The 20,001-nt window shown below is 37.9% G+C and overlaps 1 protein-coding gene across 1 annotated transcript in view; it reads right to left on the bottom strand.

Moving 5' to 3' along the window:
- Positions 1-20,001, bottom strand: part of LOC145986590 (uncharacterized) — a 91,131-nt gene that overhangs the window by 12,807 nt on the left and 58,323 nt on the right. Inside the window, exons 3-7 of the mRNA XM_083120770.1 lie at positions 11,998-12,214; positions 9,842-9,990; positions 7,645-7,702; positions 4,790-4,856; positions 207-381 (exon numbers count right to left, since the gene is read on the bottom strand). Of these exons, the coding sequence (XP_082976896.1) occupies positions 207-381; positions 4,790-4,856; positions 7,645-7,702; positions 9,842-9,990; positions 11,998-12,214 (666 nt within the window). The remainder of the gene's footprint in view (positions 1-206; positions 382-4,789; positions 4,857-7,644; positions 7,703-9,841; positions 9,991-11,997; positions 12,215-20,001) is intronic.

Raw genomic sequence — 20,001 nt, 5'->3', positions numbered from 1 at the left:
ATCAACTGGACCACCATGATCCTCAGTTGTTTATGTACCACTTCAAAATATATCCTACCTTTTTTCCTTTGTACCCAAAGTGGAATTTAATTTAAAAATTGCTTGCCGAGGAAAAGAAACAAATCCTGCGAAATTATAATCAGGAATTTGAGCAGGCTGTTAAGGCAAATGATTCATTGTTACGGAAAGAGAAGAACTCTTTCTACCTTTTTCTCTTTTCCTTTGCAGTTGTGAACAAAACACAGCTCCAGGTGTGCAAGGGGAGGAGGCTTGGTGCATTTTCCTTCTTGAATCGAGTTTCTTTCCTTGCAAATATATACACGAGTCCTCATGCCTTCGCCACATGTTACTGAGCACTCACTCCAATCTGCAAGAACCCATCTGAAACGGACACACATAATGTTTACAATGCTCACACATTAAGTGCTGTACATTTTGAAGGACAACAAATACAATACAATAGTTTGTCATATTACTTGTAATTCTATAAATAGATTCTATGCATAGGAATTACGATGTTTAATAATGTTAAGACAGCATACTTTTTTTTTTACCAATTGTATGATTAGTTGAATTGACATTTAAAATAATGTACTAAATAATATGTAAATTAAGTTGCACAATATCAAATTTTTAATATTACTTGTGAACTGGGTGGACAATAGGATACATTTTTTTAATCAGTTGATGAGTTCCAAGTGAGAGAGAATATGAATTTTTTCCTTGATCCACTACATTTCACTATATTTGAAAATATCAAAAGGTGCGAAAGTATATTTTATTTGTAAAATAAATATAAAGCGGTTAGCTTTTAGGTAACTAATAGAACATCACTCACCAATCAGTATTATCCTATGCAAAGTCATTAATAGATGCCACTGACCATTTATTTATTTTTATTTATTTATTTATGCTTTGCACTTCTACAGAGGATTGAACCTCCAATTACAGAAGGCGTACACTGTGTTTGATTAATACAATAGAAATTACATGGAAATATACAAACACATATTCAGTCATTCACGTACAATACATATAACATACAACATACGTAACGCATGAGATATATATATACTTATCTACATACATTTAGGCAAGAGGTTTATACGTGATACACAAATATTGCACACTGTAAATGGTAACATTTATTTTAAACGATCTACCTAGGTATATTCTATCAGAGTTTCTATAGCACTGAATCTATTATTCATGGAAGTGAAAAATCCACACATTGATTGTTTGCAACAAGGATATTGTAACTGTGACACATTCTATTTATTGGTGAGTTTCTATATTTCTGAGTTTTTGAAATTTTAGAAGTTAGAATATTTCTATTACGCAGATTATTTTTTCTTATATTGAATTGTATTTGACCGACAAAGGAGCTGTTGTCTAAGACACTATTAATTGTTTTATACAAGTACAACTGTTCTAATATTTTCCTTCTATTACTAAGACTCTTAAATCCAAATATGTCAAGCAGATTAATGTAATTCACGTTAATCCCCATCAATAACCACCGCTCCTCCACCCACAACCTGGACTTCACTGTCGCCGTCCACACCAACCATGTGTTACATTGTAGTTTACCAGTCTCTTTCAGATTACTTTTGTCAGGAGTTTTACTCCAGTTACTTACAGAACAACATTTTGAGATATTTGGGGGGGGGGGGGAGAGCAGGTGTATATATCCTATCAAATGGTATTTATCAATGACCCTGCAAGTCATGGAAGACTCATCAAAGTGGCTTTTTATTGGGAGATGCATGGCCAATGCAGCAAATTTCCATCGCCATGGTTACCTGGCTTGCTACTATTCCTTTCAAGCGGATTCCTAATTGCTCTCATAATGATGTGTTCTCATTTATTTTTTTACGAAATTTTTGAAATTTGTACTGAGATTCAAACCTGGGACTACTCACACCATATGTGTCCATGGGCAGAATAGATAAACATAGATGAGATGATTTGGACATACAAAGAGGATGTGTCCACAAAGAATGTCATTGCACTATCAAGTCCACCATTAGTGCATGGCATTCCTCGTACTGTCCATCCCATTGAGATGATATCGTTTTAACTCATGCCAACCTACTTGCACTGCACTCTCTTCTCCCAATTCTCCACAGTGATTCTGAAACCAAAAACATATTTCCCGACAAACCCAGAGTGGTTTTCAAACGCCCCCCCAACCTCCAAAACATCCTGGTCCACAACACTCCTTCACCACACATCCAACACCCCCCTGCCCATAAATGCAACCGCCCCAGGTGCAAGACCTGCCCCATCCTCATTACCTCTCACACCCTCCAGGTGCACATGGCCACTGGCAAATTTACCCTTCATCCCAAGGGGACCTGCCATGCCTCAAACCTAATCTACATCCTCACCTGCAACATCTGTGATGATTTTTACCTGGGGGAAACATCTACTGCCCTCAACCTCCGCATCAATAACCACCGCTCCTCAACCCACAACCTGGACTTCACTGTTGCCGTCCATACCAACCACCACAACATCCCTTTCAATGACTGCTTCCGGGTAGCGATCATCCATCTCCTACCCCAACCAGCCAACACCTCTGTTCGCAAAAGATGGGAGAGGGCCTATATATCGGCCATGAGTGCAACCACTCCACCTGGCCTGAACAAGGCCAACCAGTAATGTCCCTACCTTAACCCACCTCATCCCACCCTCCCAACATATCTCGTCCCTCCGTCCCTCCCGACGCATCCCGCCCACTCACAGTTTCCGACAAGCCTGGTGACGAAACAGTGTTTTTTTCGTTCAAATCCGGGAACTTTTCTAATGTTGGAAGCGGCCCCGGTGCCCACCCAGCGTCGAATAACATGGGTACCTGGGGGAAACGCTGGGGGTAAAGGTGGTCAGGGGTGTGGTGCTCATCACATCACCCCCACTCACGAGCGGATCAAGAAAGTGTGGGGCGTTACCTCCACACCCCCTATACGCCTTCATGGCATGGTGCTAAGCACAAGGGAACACTTTTCTTTTTTTTGCTAGTTCTATAGAAATGGTAAACTTTATTGCAGAATGAGAAAATGGCTAATGTAGTGTGGTAAAATGCAGCAACAATTCATGGAAAATTTTAAAAATCAGTACGAGGGTCACTATTTATATTTTGAGCCTAACAATGAAAAAACAGGAATTTGGCATTGAAAACTGCTTTATTGTTTTTCGAAGTATTCTCCGTTATGGTCAATACACTTTTGCATTTGTTCGAAACCATTTGTCAAAGCAGTTTTTCCAATCTTCTTGAGACACCTCCATAATATGGTTTTTGAACGCATCAACGGCGTCTTCCGCCGACGAAAATCTTTGTCCACGCAATTTATTCTTGACATTCGGGAACAAGAAGAAGTCATTGGGTGCCAAATCAGGACTGTAAGGCGGATGACCCATCAATTCGATTTTTTGACTGTTCATAAAGTCTGTTGTTAGACGAGATGTGTGACAGCTGGCATTGTCTTGATGAAGAATGATCCGACGGCATTTGTTTGTTTTCCGTATTTGACCAAAGACCTCTGGCAAACAAATTGTTGTGTACCATTCAGAGTTGACCGTTCTACGTTCCTCTAAAGGCACAGTTGCCACATGACCAGTTTTCCCGAAAAAACAGGCGACCATTTGTTTCGATGTGCTTCGAGCGCGAACAACTTTTGTTGGATTGGGTTCATCTTGAAACACCCATACAGTCGACTGCTGTTTATGTTCCGGCTCATATGCATATATCCATGATTCGTCACCTGTTACAATCTTATATACGTCTTTTGAAGCACCACGATTGTATTTATTGAGCATTTGTTTGCACCAATTGACGCGAGTGTCTTTTTGAGTTTTTGTCAAATTGTGTGGGATCCAACGAGAACATACCTTTCTCACAGCTAAATGATCATGTAATATTTTATATATGCTGGTGGAACTAATGACTATGGTTGCCTCAATCTCACAGTATGTTACATGACGATCTTGCAGTATTAGGTTTTGCACAGCATCAATGTTTTCTTGAACAAGAACTGATTTTGGATGACCTTCGTGAATCTCATCGGTGAGCGAATGGCGGCCACGATTAAATTCGTTATACCAGCGTTTCACAGTGGCAAAGGATGGGGCTTCATCGCCAAACGTGGAAGTAAGTTGATCGATGCACTCATGTCTTGATAATCTACGTCGAAAATCGTAAAAAATCATCGCATGAAAATGTTCACGAGTTAATGCCATTTTATTGTTGTCGCGCAATCTCCAAGGCAACATAAACAACACAAATGAAGCTATTGACAAAACATTTGTTTGGTCAATAATGCCAGACAATTCCATGCAAACGTCAAATCGCGCCTAACTTCAATCAGTGTTGCCAAGGCTCAAAATATAAATAGTGACCCTCGTATAAACCAGCAGTGGCAACAGTGAATGCTTGAAAAATATATTTACTGTGAGAAAAGTGAATGAATCATCATGTTGTTTTGTTACAATATTAATAGAAATTTGCATTTATCCACTGTCATAAAGAGAGTAGATTCCCTTGTAAATATATGAATTTCCTGTTTGCACCTGAATCCTGAAATTTATGACATCTCTTAAATCCAAACTTTTCATTTGCACACTGGGTAGATGTACACATACATTAGAGATGCAACTGATTAATAAATATTCTAACTGCATCAACCAATGTAGGCTTATTGAGTCATCTGTAAATTAAAATAAGTAGATACGCACACATGCCAAAAAAGAGACTTTTCTCTTTTAAAAAAAATAACTGCCTTTTTCTTACCTAGGCCTATTTATTGGACTGTTCTGCAAAACCTCTCCTGCTTTCCAGCTGTTCACTTCAGTATGGTCTGCAAAAGAAATCTATTGTTAATGTAACTGAGTCAAACAAAATGATTTTCTGACTAGAACTTTTAAAGGTGTACCCCTATAATGTCATAGTAATTACGTAAAGTACTTAAGCATATTGATTTTGTTCTAATATGAAGATTATATGTCATATGCAGTTTACAATGGTTTTAAACTTTTTTATATTAATACATGTACATGTATATAATTTCTATTACTAAAACCAAAAAATAAACTTATATATATATACCCAAATGAACCCAAAAATTTTGATTCAATTAGATTACATGGTATGTATATATATATATATATATATATATATATATATATATATATATACACACACACACACACACACACACACACACACATACCATGTAATCTAATTGAATCAAAATTTTTGGGTACATTGGAACCAAACAGACATTTTATATTATTGATATCATTGTGTGTGTGTGTGTGTGAGAGAGAGAGAGAGAGAGAGTGAAGTGGTAATACGTAAGATTGAAATAGAGAAAACATTTGCTTGTACCCTTGAATTTTTGGAAAGCTTGCCTTGAAAACCTGGAATTATACTTGAATTTTATGATGGTTCTAGAGTGGCCACCCTGCACTAGACTAGGGGTAGGGGAGCTGAACACCCCTCTTCCAAATCAAGCAGTCTACCCTACAGAAGCAAGGTAGAGAAACTAGATAAATAAATTATATTCCAGCACAAATATGCATTTTTGTATGGTATTTAGATGTGTACTAAACGTGTCTGACCCCATGAAAATATTCCCGCCATCCCTTTGTATCCCTACTCATTTTTCTGGCACTATCATTGCAGGAAGTGTTTTAGTAATAGAAATTATATACATGTACATGTATTAATATAAAAAAGTTTAAAACCATTGTAAACTGCATATGACATATAATCTTCATATTAGGGCCACATTAATATACCCTAAATACCATACAAAATGTGTATTTGTGCTTTAACCCTGATTTTTTTATCTTGTCTGTCGAAAACTATGAGTGGTGTGGGTGGAATGTTGGAGGTGGTGCAATGTGGTGAGGAGAACAAGGGATAGTGATGAAGGTGAGGGGTGGGGATAGGGAACGTTACTGGGTGGCTTTGCTCAGGCCAGGGGGTGTGGTTGCACTCATGGCTGATATGCAGGCCCTCTCCCATATATTACATTCCGAGACATTGGTGGATAGAGGTAAGGTGTGGATGATCGCTACCTGGAAGCAGTTGTTGAAAGGGATATTGTGGGTATGCACGGCCACAGCAAAGTCCAGGTTTTGGGCGGAAGAGCAGTGGTTATTGATTCTGAGGTTGAGGACTGTGGATGTTTCCCTGGGTATAAGCCCCCCTTCCTCATCTGGGCTTGGGGAAGATGTTTCTGGTGTTGGGATCACTGTGGAGGATGAGGAGGAGGGAATGTAGGGTATGTCTGATTTTGTTGAGGGGGGGGTGATATTGAGTGACAAGTAGGGGGGCTTGGTGGAAGGTTTCTTGGTGGAGGTGTTTGAGGCAGCTCGGGATATTTGTTTGGTGACTAGGGTGAAAGGATATCCACAGTTGACCAAGGCTTGATGTAGGTGGAGGTTGTAGTTCTGTCGGGAGGTAGGTGAAGTGTTGAGGCGCTGACACCTGAGGGCCAGGGAGAATGGGGTGGCTTTCTTAGTGTGGAATAGATGGGAGCTGGAGAAACGTAAGTACTGCATGTGGTTGGTGGGTTTGATGTACGAGGCATGTCCAGAAAGAAAGGTTACAATGGCTAGTATTCATTAAAAAAAAAAAAAAAAAAAAAAAAAAAGGTATTTGACAACACGTCCACTGCAAATTATTTAGTGTTTAGTGTTACATGAGTTAACATGAGTTATTTTTCCACATAATTTCCAGCACTGTCCAAACACTTGTTAAGTGTAGGTACTAGCTTCTGTATTCCACAGTCATAGAATTCCACCGCCTGCTGCTGGAACCACATTTCAACTTCGTTCTTGATCTCTTCATCGTCCTGGAAGTGTTGACCTGCAAGATGTTTCTTAAGGTAAAGAAACAAGTGGAAGTCGCTGGGTGCAAGATCCAGGCTGTATGGCAGATGGTCCGAAAGCATTGTCTTAGACACTTCCGGAATGATTTTGTGCAATTGTCTTACTGTGAGACGCTGATTTGCATGAATTGTTTCCTCAATGTGATGAACAATTGCTTTGTGGATATCCACTGGGCACTCGCCTATTGCATGGAGAAAACGTATGATGGAGTGTACTTCACATTTGGCAGGATTCTGAACCGGCACAGCCATTGTCAGTATGTGTTACTCGAACTAGACTCCAGGTAACAATGACGAACGGCCGCGAGACAAAAGCAGAAGGATGAAGGTCAAAGCCAGTGTTGCCAATGTACACACTAAAACATCACCTTTTGGCCTATACAGACTGTAACCTTTCTTTCCGGACACACCTCATATATGAATGTTTTCAAATGACCTTCCTCAATGTGCACGTCCACATCCAGTAGATGATTTAGGTGATGGAGTTGGTTCATGTGAACTTGATGGAGCAGAAGTGGTTAAGTTGGTCGATGAAAGTGGATAAGGATGGTTCTCCATATGTCCAGAGATGTCGTTGATGAGACAGAACCAGAGGAGAGGTTCAGAGGTTGGGTCTCTAGGTACTCTTGTTCGGATTGACTATGTCAACTGCAGTAAATGCCCTGTTCCCTTTGCTAATATGTAAAAGCAAAAATAGGAAATCGTGATTTGAACAAGTGTTTGAATGTAAAACTAATACAAAACTTACTTTCCAAGGCCAATTTGTATTCATACAAGATTCCTGAGTTTGCTTCATGGAAGATTACCTGCAACACATAAAGCAATATCTAACCAAGTGTAAAAAAATGTACTTGGACATAATTTCCATTTATATATAATTGAATTGTAAAGAGAGACATCTTCCTAAATGTAAGGATATATCTCCCTGTTATTATGTAACAGTGATACACAACACTGAATGAAGCAAGTTGGCTACTTTGAGAAATGTAGCTTACTTTGATTAAAAAGCATTTGAGCAAAAGTTCACATTGAATTTATAAAGTTGGCATTTTATTACCAGTATACACATCATAAAACCTCCACCCATTGTAATATTTAAGGACCAATTTTTTAATATACGTATGATTAAGGTTCAAGTTAGTACATAACTAGAAGTTGGTGAAAATTTCAGTCTATCAATGTACAGTTAGCTCTGTAACGGGAAGTGTAGTGGCTGTTGCTACCCAACTCGCAGTGACAGCCTGCATATTGCATGGTTCGCTGTTGTGTCGGGTAGTGACAGTGCATGCAGTGTTGCCTAGTTCAATGCACATCGCTACTTCACTGAATATTAATCTGTATATAATCTGTTTCGCAATGTCAGTTTACAATGATAATGGGTTTTAAAAACAGCTGCGAATCGCATCAAAACAAGACCAAATTTGTAGAGCTACCCAATACTAAGAAAAAGTTATTTCATAAAATTGATAAGAACGTTGTTTTAGCCAATTAATAAAATTTGAAAATTAACCTGAACCTGTGCCATATTTAAATTCCATCACGATTAGACCCCACATTTTTATAACATTTCAGAGATAGTGGTCGTTTGGAACCCCCCCAAAAAAAACACTTTATTTATTTTCATGACGATAAAAAATTGAAGGCATATTTCAAAAAATTTGGTTTACATAGATTAATTAAAAACACCTCTATGTGAATGCAAAGAGGAATTGCAAACTCCTAACCAGCATTTTTTAACCCTTAATGTCCGCTTAGAAATAATCATCAAAATTCCTTATACAAAAGCCTTCATAGAGCAGGAGTTTCATTCTCACTTTCATTAACAACCCTCTTAACCCCCTCCCAAACCTCTCATATAATGTGGATCCTCTATAGCAGGTTTCAAGATACTTACTTCAAAATACTATTGTAATATATAGTAAGTAATTTCGAGAATATTGCAACTAATTATTGTATCACAAAACTGTTGCTGTTATTAATAATATATATATATATATATATATATATATATACGATGATGAGGAACTAAAGAAGGGGTGAGTACTTTTCTCAATGGACTGGCGGCAGAGGAATATGAAGCTGGGTTACAAAAACTCATCACGTGTTATGACAAATGCTTAAATGTGTATGGTGACTATGTAGAGAAGTAGTTTAAAGTTTGTTGTTAACAATTACAAAGTTTTTTTTAAAAAAAATATATGTTCGTTCTTTTTTTAATTAAAAAACGGGTACTACTTTCCAGATGACCCTCGTATTATTATTTTTTTATGTGTGTGTGTGTGTGTGTGTGTGTGTGTGTGTGTGTGTGTGTGTGTTATATATATATATATATATATATATATATATATATATATATACTATCAACTTTTAACTCTCTCTAACAGACAGATACACAGAGCCTTTGAATTACTGGAACTGGGTATTTCATTCAGACATGATATATTATCTTTGTGTTTGCAATAGTTTCAGAGCAGTCAGCAGGTATCAAGTGGTTCAATTATTGACATATTTCACATTCATAGCTCAAATACTTTTGGTGATATTGCAATGTTAAAAAAAATTTGGTTATTGACTTTTGATTGACATTGACAGATGGAGCAATTAATCTCCATAATTTATAATGCATTCAATTATTATTTGGTACATCCCAAATTTCACTAAGTTTTATCACTCTTCATTAAATAGTTTTTGAGATATAAACATGTCACGTGATAGTTATTGTTGCCTCTCATGGCCAGATGGACGGCCCAGCCAGTATAATCTATGATGCATTGAACTATTATTTGATAGGTCTATCAGTCCAATAAATTCTGTCTTTGAAGTTGCAGCAGTTCTGGGGATACTGATAAGAGACATGGACAGACAGACAGACATAATCAACACACAAAGATTACAATATATACCAGTTTAATATCTCAAAGTTTAAGAAAAAAATGAATAATTACAATTAAATCCACAGGTTCCATTGTAGGTCCAGTCGCCAGAACAGTATATCCATTGTTTCTGTCTTGGTGGAAAGTGAACACAGTACCTACGGTCCTCAACTCCTCAGGAGAGTCTCTGAGCACATGGATTCCAGTAGATGTTAGCAAGACTATAAAGAGGATGAAAGAGGAGTAACAGAAAGTAGAAGCATTGTCAGCTGCCCTTATCTTCAGAGGTGAACTATGTTACTTTTCTTTAAATAGGGCCCATATTGAAGAGTTGAAACATGTTCTGCTTTGTTTGTCTGTCACAAGATAGAAGCAGAATCTACTACACAGAGCGCAAATGGATACATGCTATGCTCAGAGATTGTTATTCCAGAAAGTTATTAGATACAAAATCGGGGAAAATGCAATTCTTTCATTTTTATTTTAACAAATAATGCAGTATATAACAATCAATCAAATTTACAACCAACTACTAATTATTTTTGCAATGCTCAATTTCATGAAAAACCCTTCCTAATTAACAATTCATTAAGCAAATTAATCCCCTTTATGTTAATATAAATAAGCTGGTATTGAGGCAAGATAGTGGATTGTGAGTGAGGCTATACGAATTTTCAGAGAGGGTTTCTCTAAACCTAAACAAATGTAAAATTTCATACAAATTTAGAATAATCAAAGGAATATGATATAATAATTACTAAATATATATATCTCTGCTTACTTGTGAACAGAGGGTTATAACTACCGAATATGCATATTCTGTTGACCAGACCAGATAACTGAGAGGATGACCTAAAATCCCAAAGTTGATTTGAAACACTGATTGGCAAAAGGTGCCTCTCCCATCTCTTTAGTACTGCAAGTGGCATCAGGCCCATATCCTAGCAGGCAGAGTCCAGAAGTGGCTTAGCAACCTGCTCCCTAGACCATAGCAAAGCTGCTTTGGCATTTCATTTGTTTGCATCTTTCTAAACTTTATGTTATATGTTTCTTTGTTTGCTCTGTTCAGGCAGAAAATACTGAATTATTACATTACAGATAATGTGGAGGAGATGTCAATTCCCCCTCCCTCCCAGGTGTTTAGTTTTCAAAATATTGAAAACAGTTATCATGAAGTTTGTAAAGTCCATGTAAAATATTCATATATTTTACAAAAATTTACTTGACTTCCATATGAAGCTTGAAATTATGAAAAAGGTAGTCCTCAATCATACCTCCCATTGAGCATGATTTAAAAAGCAGAGCATATACAAATGACATTGGGGAAGAGTGACAAATGGGGGGTCGCTTTGTAGTCCCATGCTTCCAATTCAGCAGATTTCATCTTTGTATTAGATGTCCTCGTGAGACCAAGTATGAAGGTTTTTTTCTGCTCTGATGAGAATTAAGAGATATCTCAGAGCCACACAAGTACAAATCTTCTTGAACAATTTGCCTGTTATAGCTATCGACATAAGAATTCTTCTGAAAATGAAAGGGTAGTGCAAAGAAATATTTTATGAACATGCAGCCTTCTCTGATGAGAATTAAGAGATATCTCAGAGCCACACAAGTACAAATCTTCTTGAACAATTTGCCTGTTATAGCTATCGACATAAGAATTCTTCTGAAAATGAAAGGGTAGTGCAAAGAAATATTCTATGAACATGCAGCCTTGAAATTTACCCTAAAGAGAGAAATATTTATTCAAATTAAGTATTCAAGAAAAAGGTTTATATCATTATTTCTATACTTGCATCTACAGCTACATAAATATTGCAAAATATAGGTTGCTATATTTTACAAATAAACATGAAATACTTAAAACCCTTTCCTTGCTGCTGTTCTTTACATACATTTTTGTAATTATTTGTGAGGTATGTATTTGTAATTACAATATGACATCATCTCAAAATATGAATGAGGAAGAACCATCCCCACTTACACCAGCATATTTTTCTGTCTAATCAAAAATATGCTGGGGGAAATATACATATATATATATATCGAGTCAGTGACCCAATCCAGAACAAGAGCCCAGCTTTTGAACACCTCTAGTCACAGGCATATTTACAATGTTGCAATGAATTCAAAAGAACAGGAAATTTATATAAGTACGTATACTTTCCATATAAAATGGGTGGACCATTTCGTAGAAGTACAGGATATATATCCACTTTTGTGCTTACCAATGTTGTTTCTGGTATGCTTGGCCTCTTTGACATTGATGTGGCAAGCACCCTTTGGGACTCGAGCTACTAGGTGATAGCCTGGTAGTGGTGGTTGTGTGGTTAATGAACCAGAGACTACATGGCATGTCCTGGTGTCTTCTAAGCAGGGTTCACATCCTCTGAGAGTCCATTCATCATTTATTTCTTCACCTCCAAATGATGAACATGCTGTCATCTGTGGAAACAACATGAAAATAAACAGCATTTGGAAAGTTGCATTATAAAAAAATAACTGAGTTACAGTCATTTTACATGAAAGTAACACAGATACAGTTACTCATTTGGGAAAATAACTCAGTTGTGTACTATGTATGGTAGATGCAGTGGCGAAGCGTGACATTTTTACGTACCCATCGCAAGACTTGCCAAACGTCAGGGTCAATCTTTCAACCGTGGAGGGGGAGGGGGGATTTCTACATTGATAATGATGATAACAGTGTTCGTACAGACGTGTGAAGTGGAGATGGTCAAATTCATTTTTTTCTACCTTGTATATGATCGTAAAATAAGGAACACTAAACTTTCCTAAATTCTACCCGAAAAATGGAAAAATTGTTAAATGTGTCTCTCTGAAATCTGGGTAGTAAAATTTCCGAATCGAGATTTTAAATTTTCAGGAATCTTGATGTTGTTGACCATCCCTGGTGTGAAAGTAGATATGTTAGGGAAAAGGTTCTGTCTAAGTAAGTATGTTTGTCACCTCAAGAACAGGGCCTCCCCGATGGTGCGGTGGTAGCGTTGTCACCTTGTAATCAAGGGGTCCTGGGTTCGATACCCGGTGGAGGCACATAGTGGTTCGGATCCCACTTTAAACTGTAGGTCCAGTCACGATTAGCCTTACTGTGCATAAAGTGGACTTAAAACACCAAATCAATCAATCAACCTCGAGAACAAAAATCTTGATCAGTCTTGTCAGTCGTAAGTAAACACAAAACAACATTGAAGTACTTCGTGTTTTGTAAAGTAAGAACATTATTTTCAGAAAATGATAATTGAACCGCAGGATGAAAAAAAAGAAAAAAATTGAAAAGGAGAAATGCTGTTAAGGAAATACAATGGATCCAGAACTGCTTCCCCTCCCCCCTCCCCCAGCTCTTTCTAGCACTAACCGTGCGGAAATTTATGCTTTTGCTTACTTATGACGTCACTGAAAGCCTGCCGTGTTTGTAAACAAGGGGTCTGAAAAAAGGCACCTCTTATGACCAGACCTTCAAGACCGGGGGAAAGCGGTCGAAGAACCTTGGATTCGCAGACCTGCTGTGATGAGTTGGCCTGCCTGACACCATTGCACTCAACAGGAAACGTAGCGGGATGGCTGGGCATGGGGGTTAGAACTGGGTTCTCCTTTCGATTCACTAAACTTAGCGAATCTCTTATGTATTTCTAGATGTTTCATGGCATCGAATGACTAATTTCGCTCAAATATGCGAGTATTCTGACTTATTTTTTACTTCTTCTCTAAAATATTTAAAAAGCAATTTTTTTTATTATTTTGCTTTGTCATTGCTGCATCTCCTGATGACTGGACGGTTCGCCTCTGGGTAGATGATGGCAGAAGCACCTTATGTTTTTATACCAAGAGAAACATGCCTTGCAGGACAAATGGTTGGTTGGAACAAGCTGAAAAACAGGACTTGAATGCAGGGACGGTGCCAGAATTTTTCGACTGGGTGGGCAGAAGCTCTATATTGATAAATTAGGTTGGGCAGTAAAAACGTGAGTTTGACTAACACGTATCCCCCCCCCCCACACACTCCCTCTCTCTCTCACTCGAGATTTCCCTCTTACCTTGTGTAGAAAGCGATTTGGACACAAGGAATTCATCAAACCTAGTTATCGTATCCAGTAATTTGTATCTTTTTTACAGATCATTTGGACTGTAAGTGTGACCATTTAGAACACACTCAAATGTCAACATCCCTCCTGAATAGTATACCCTGAAAACTGTATTCTTGCGGGCAAATGCATCTCTGGCGCCTGTAACCGCAGTGAAGATGATTCTCTTGGTGTTTTGTCTCTCCTTGAGTGTTTGTGTTCATCTCTTCATGACGTTCATCTAATTACCATTCAACCTCACCATCACCATTGGTCAAAACTAGCAGAAAATCAACTTGAAATATAACAATGAGTCAAATCAGTCTTGATTACTTTCCAAAAATAAAGTATCAATAATTCATAGCACATCGAAAGTTGAGGTAGTAATTTCAACTCCACAATGCTTCATTTTTTTTTATCAAATCAGATAACTCCGCCAACAACGACATGGTATTATCTAAATCTCAAAATTTTTGTCCGTACATGAAAGAAGTAGTTTAAATCTAAGGCCAATCCATGGGTGTCTGGAAGGAGGGGGTGCAAGGGGGCATGCCCCCTGGAAAATGGGTATTGCCATAAACTTATACATTGCACACATATATTTAATTTCATTCACAGTAATTTATGTTAATGATTGGAAGGATGCTGCAGGAACATGAGAGCTTCAATTTTAATAAGTGTTTTTTTTTTTAGAGGGCAGCACTATTATTGGGGGGAATATGTCTCGTTTGCCTCCCCTTGAACAAATTATAATGCTTGCCCCTCCCTGGAAAAAATGCTGCGGACATCCAATGGGCCAATCATAATAATAGTGTAATCCACCTCTTAAATGGACGCATCTTATGTTATGATAAAATGATACGGTTGACGGAGTTATTTCTGTATATCGTCTCTCTGATCGCATAACGCTCTCATCTTATTATTAAGGGGTCCTGTGTTCAATCCCCAGTGGAAGCCTATACACACTCGTTAGGACTACAGTTTAAGATCTAGTGACAATTAGCCTATTTGAGCACGTGGACCTTTTAAAAAAAAAATCACTCCTGGATTATTGTCCTGATTATTTATTTTGTTATTAAATTTGGCTGCCTCGTTATAGGTATCTGACACCCTCGAGTCAAGGCTTCTTTCCACCCCTTCCTTCATCATCTTTGAAACTCATGCAAGTTAGTCATAAGAAATGCATAACTGATAGTGAAAATTTATATGTTGGAGGAGAACTTGTAAATAGTGCTAGCCACTAATAATATCAGTTCAGTAATTCTATATTTTCCAAACCTACAAAACTGTTACATTAAAATTTGGTCACAGTATGGCAGTGAGACACATTGCAGTATTTGAAGGTGACAGTTATGTAAAAAGAAACTGTGATAGAATAAAGAAAGTGACACATCAAATTACCCACGGAGTGGTTATCGCAGTGCGTTATGATGCCAGGGGTCCTGGGTTCGAATCCCAGTCTGAGCATGGGTGTTTTTGTGTGTCCCTTCATCATCATCATTCATACTCATCATTGCAATTAAGGCAAACAAGATGTTTTTATTTGTTTATTGTTTATTACTTTGATCATACCCAGGCCGAGATTTATGTGGAGGTCCGGTGTTGACAACATCAAGAACTCACCTCCCATCTATGTCGTCACCTTGTAATCAAGGGGTCCCGGGTTCGATACTCGATGGAGACACATAGTGGTTCGGATCCCACTTTAAACTGTAGGTCCAGTCCCGATTAGCCTTACTGTGCATAAAGTGGACTTAAAACACCAAATAAATCAATCAATCACTCCCATCTATGCACAGTTTCAGTTGGTCTATAACCTTTAGCCCAAGTCATGCCAGATGGCTAGTTATACTTTTAATACTTCCACATTCCTAATATCTTTTTTCTTCAATATATGGCTGATTTCAAAGCAATTGTTCCCCATTGAAGGCTGGAGCTGCAACCCTCCAAATCCTTCTAAATCCTCATTAACTCATATAGCATACCTCATAATTGTGAGTATCCAATAAAACTTACTAAGCCTGTTGATTGCTTCTAATCATAGCAGTGTTCATTAGACTACATTTTAAAAAAGAGTTCTGATAGTGCCTTTAGCTTTCCAATTACAAAATTAAGGAAGTAGAAAGAGAAGCTTAAATTAATTTCATTCAACAAGATATTCTCTCTAATCTTTGTAAACTTACTTATTAGACAATTCGCCAAATGACAGCAAACCTCGTTATGGGATGGAGTGAGGACCAGCCTATACTTACAGAACCATTTACGTTTCCCTAATTGTATATATTTATTTAATTTGATTGGGTGGGCACTTGCCCACCCGTGCCCACCCCGTTGCTGTCCCTGCTTGAATGAATTCTTGCTCATAGGGTTAGGACTTTAGAGCAGGGTCTCCAACACAAAGGAGAGGAAGAGGGAGCTGGAACCACAGCCCCAGATCCAGGTTATTAAGAAAGTCTGCTCAAATTACTAAATAATAATAATCCTTTTATACATCTGAGCAGGGGTGCCCACTGGGGGACTATGGCGCAGACTGCGCTATTGAGATTTTTTTGGGGGGGGGATTTTTTTCCCTTTCAAATGACATACAATTCAACATTTACATATATATTTTTAAAATATATATAAAATTTTTACACCTTAAATGCACCATATTTAATTCATTAGATGAAGAAAAGAAAGTACTTAGGGGCAGGGGTGCTCACAGGTGGGGGTGTGAATGTTTGTTGCATCCACCTAATTGGGGGGGGGGGGATTTTTATGATGGAAATTTTACGTGAACAATATAGCATTGGACACAAGTTACCATTGCTGCTATACAGGGGTGGGCATAAGTAGGTATACAGTAATGAGACAGTAGGTATACAGTATAAACTTACTTAAATTCCACTATAGTATAGTTTTATGAACAAACACTTAACGCTGAAGATTATTATTACTATCTTAAATGTTCAAATTGATGGCATTTGTATATTGTCCCTTTGGTCAGAAATGTTTCCAAGTCTTGAAGATCCAAGTCACAAGGATGGAAAAGTAGGGCTTTGTTTAGGTTAGGTGTGAAGGCAGGCGACAGCACCCTAAAGGATAATATCCAAACCTGAAGGAAGAACGCATCTTACTTCAGTCTCCAATATGAAATGATAAAAACTTCTGGCGAGTTGATTTTAAAATATGTGTCCGAGATAAATTGTGGCATGCCCAGGATTTTCAAAAGGGAGAGGGGTTACGCATGTATTTTTGGTGGTCAGTCTTCATTTTGCCATCTTTTCATGTCTTTGACGTTCTTTTCTTTAAAGAATACTGGGTCAAATGGGGTATGACCCCACCAACCAGGGACGTCGTTAGGGGGGGAGGGCACTGGCACCCCAAAACGTTCATGTGGCCCCAGCAAACTTCTACATTTGCTGAAGATTTTACTTTCATGACAAATATTGCAAAATAGTTTTTCAGGAAATTTTTCTTTCAGTTTGAAACACTGTTCTTGAATTTGAGTGACATGAACACCAAACAATACATTTCTATCTCGTTTTTCTGGTTCTATCTATAGTGGATGTCAGTGTAGGAACCTAGCAGTTCGATGTTTCTCGGAATTTTGAGGGAGCGGTGTTTACAACCCTAGCAGGCGTTGGGTGTTGACGTTGCATCCAAACAATGTTTCGAGCTTGAGTAGTTTGTGACCAGTTTGAAGAACGAACGCTTGTGCAGCGGCAAAGCACATATGCAAGCAGTTACAAGTGGTCCCGAATCAGAGTGCAATACACGCTAAATAAGTATAATGGTGGCAGGATGAGTGCAATACACCCTAAATAAGTATAATGGTGGCAGGATGCCTATGTAGATTATCATATCTCCAGGTAAGTAGTATCATTCGCACCAAATAACTATTCTACTATTCACACAGCCTAAAACACGCAGCACGTTAAAAGTAATTATCTTCCCAAACTGTACGATTTCTGATTTCTTGAGTCGCATATTTTTCTCGATTTCGTGAAGACCAATTTTAAGAATCCTGCTTAACAAACGATGCCTCCCTGATGGTGCAGTAATAGCGTTGTTGCTTTGTAAGCGAGGGTCACAGGTTCGATACATGGGTGGAGGCATATGGTGGTCCGGATCTTACTTTCAACTTAGATCCAGTCCCGATTAGCCTTACTATGCATAAAGTGGACTTAAAACACCAACTCAACGCCTTAACAAACGTTTCGAAGAATCGAAAATTTAAACAAGAACAAGTAAATACATTTTTGTCATTTCGAGGTAAATTGTTATTATTATTATTATTATTATTATTATTATTTTGGCTATGAATCTGCCTCACACAGAAAGTTTATTGCAGGTTAATTACTTTGTGGTTCAGGATGGACATAGGCTTTTCAAATTGCAAGAGACGAAATTCTACTGTTTGTCCCTTTTCTGGCGGGGGATGAATAACAAAGATGTTGGTGTTCCTTCATGATCCCACACTCAACCCTTGTGTTCATAGCCTGACTGCAATGAAGGGAAAGGCCATATTAAGCCTTTTCTAATGTACCGCCTTTACATCCTTCTTTGGTAACTTTCCACTCATTTTCAAGAAACACCTGCTTCTTTTTGCCCTACTCTGTTGATTTAGTGGACAATTGAAGACTGTCGGCTAGTTCGAAGTACAGTTTGATCCGAGAAGTGGTTTCATAGTTAGCTTCTATAAACGCGAGATTCCGGTAGGATCACGGAGTGCTTGTAATCTCGTTTTCAAGCATTGCAAGTGAAATTGCGATTCAATTGGTTCATTTTACTTTGCTTTTCTGCCATATTTGGCTAATTGCGAAGATGGGAATGAGTGATGATTAGACCTCGGATTTTTAGGTTCTAAAAAGTGTGCTTTTAAGTTCCTAAAATAAACTCTACAAATCCTAAAATATTTTCAAAAAATCCTAAAACAGATTCTAAAAATCTTAAAATAGGCCCTAAAAATCTTAAGTTAGGCTCGAAAAATCCTGAAGTAGGTTCAAAAAACTTCAAATAGTTCAAAATTCCTGAAAAATGCTGATTAGGTATAGTCACCGGCAATGAAAATGGAGCACCTGTATCCTGAAATACGCACTATCTTGCATAACGTTACGTGTGTTGCCTAACCCTACGGCGATGCCAGAACTTATTAGAAATTTGCTATTAAAATGCACTCTTCGCCATATAGTTAGGCAACAATGTTTTTCATGTTATCCACATTCAAACTCCGCAATTTTGTCTGTGATGATCATCTTATATGCCGAAAATAATCTTTCAACAAAAACATAGTCAGTGGTGCAAACTTCAATGCTGAAATGTTAGTTTGGAAGGGGTGAATGCCACAAAGCACAGAAGTGACGTGAAAGTGAGGAAGACCACACGGATCAGAAGTTTGCACTTTGGACTGTGCAGGTAACAGTGGCGCCAGACATTTTGCCTTGTTTAGAGGTTTGAAAAAACATCGTGAACTTGGAGGAAGGGAAATTGACAGAAAGTATGTTTCAAAGACGTTCGTTATTGTTTTTCCGTGACCAAACAAAGCAAATGCCTCTGGTGACATAAAAATCCTGTAAAACCTTTAAAAATATATAAAAACCTTTTAAAAAAGCTTGATTTAGGTGCATAAACCTAAAATAGGTTCTAACAAGCAAAATATTTTTTTTAGGCAGTATAAAATTTCATCAGTTGTTGCATTTTTAAACGGAACCCTTACATAACTTACTATTTCTTACATACCTGTAAAGCAAAAAATAGAAAAAAAAAATTCCTCTCGAAAAAATTGAAGTAGGATCGACTGATCGACCAAATGCAGGCCCGTAGCAACTGCCCCCCCTGAGAGCCTGCCTTGCCCCCCCTGTGAAAAATACAGAACATATTCCTACCTGTTAGCACATCGCGCTGCGACGCCAAGGGTCCCGGGTTCGAATCCCGGTCGGGCTTGGTTGTTTGTGAATGTCCATTCATCAATTTCATCATTTCATCACTCATCCCCATCTTCGCAAATTAGCCTAGAGGCACAAAACGCGAAGTCAAATAAATTAAATCAATCACTCAATCAATCAATATTCCTACCTGGAATTCTCACTAATCTTTACAATTATATTCTGTATTACTCTAGCAACATAACAAAAACATTTATTGATTTTGTGATTTATGAAGGTG

This window comes from Lepisma saccharinum, chromosome 4, assembly GCF_977018435.1.
Source record: "Lepisma saccharinum chromosome 4, izLepSacc3.1, whole genome shotgun sequence".
NCBI classification, from domain to species: Eukaryota; Metazoa; Arthropoda; class Insecta; order Zygentoma; family Lepismatidae; genus Lepisma; species Lepisma saccharinum.
Note: the sequence above shows the minus strand (reverse complement) of the source record. Positions and strands in the feature narration are given on the sequence as shown.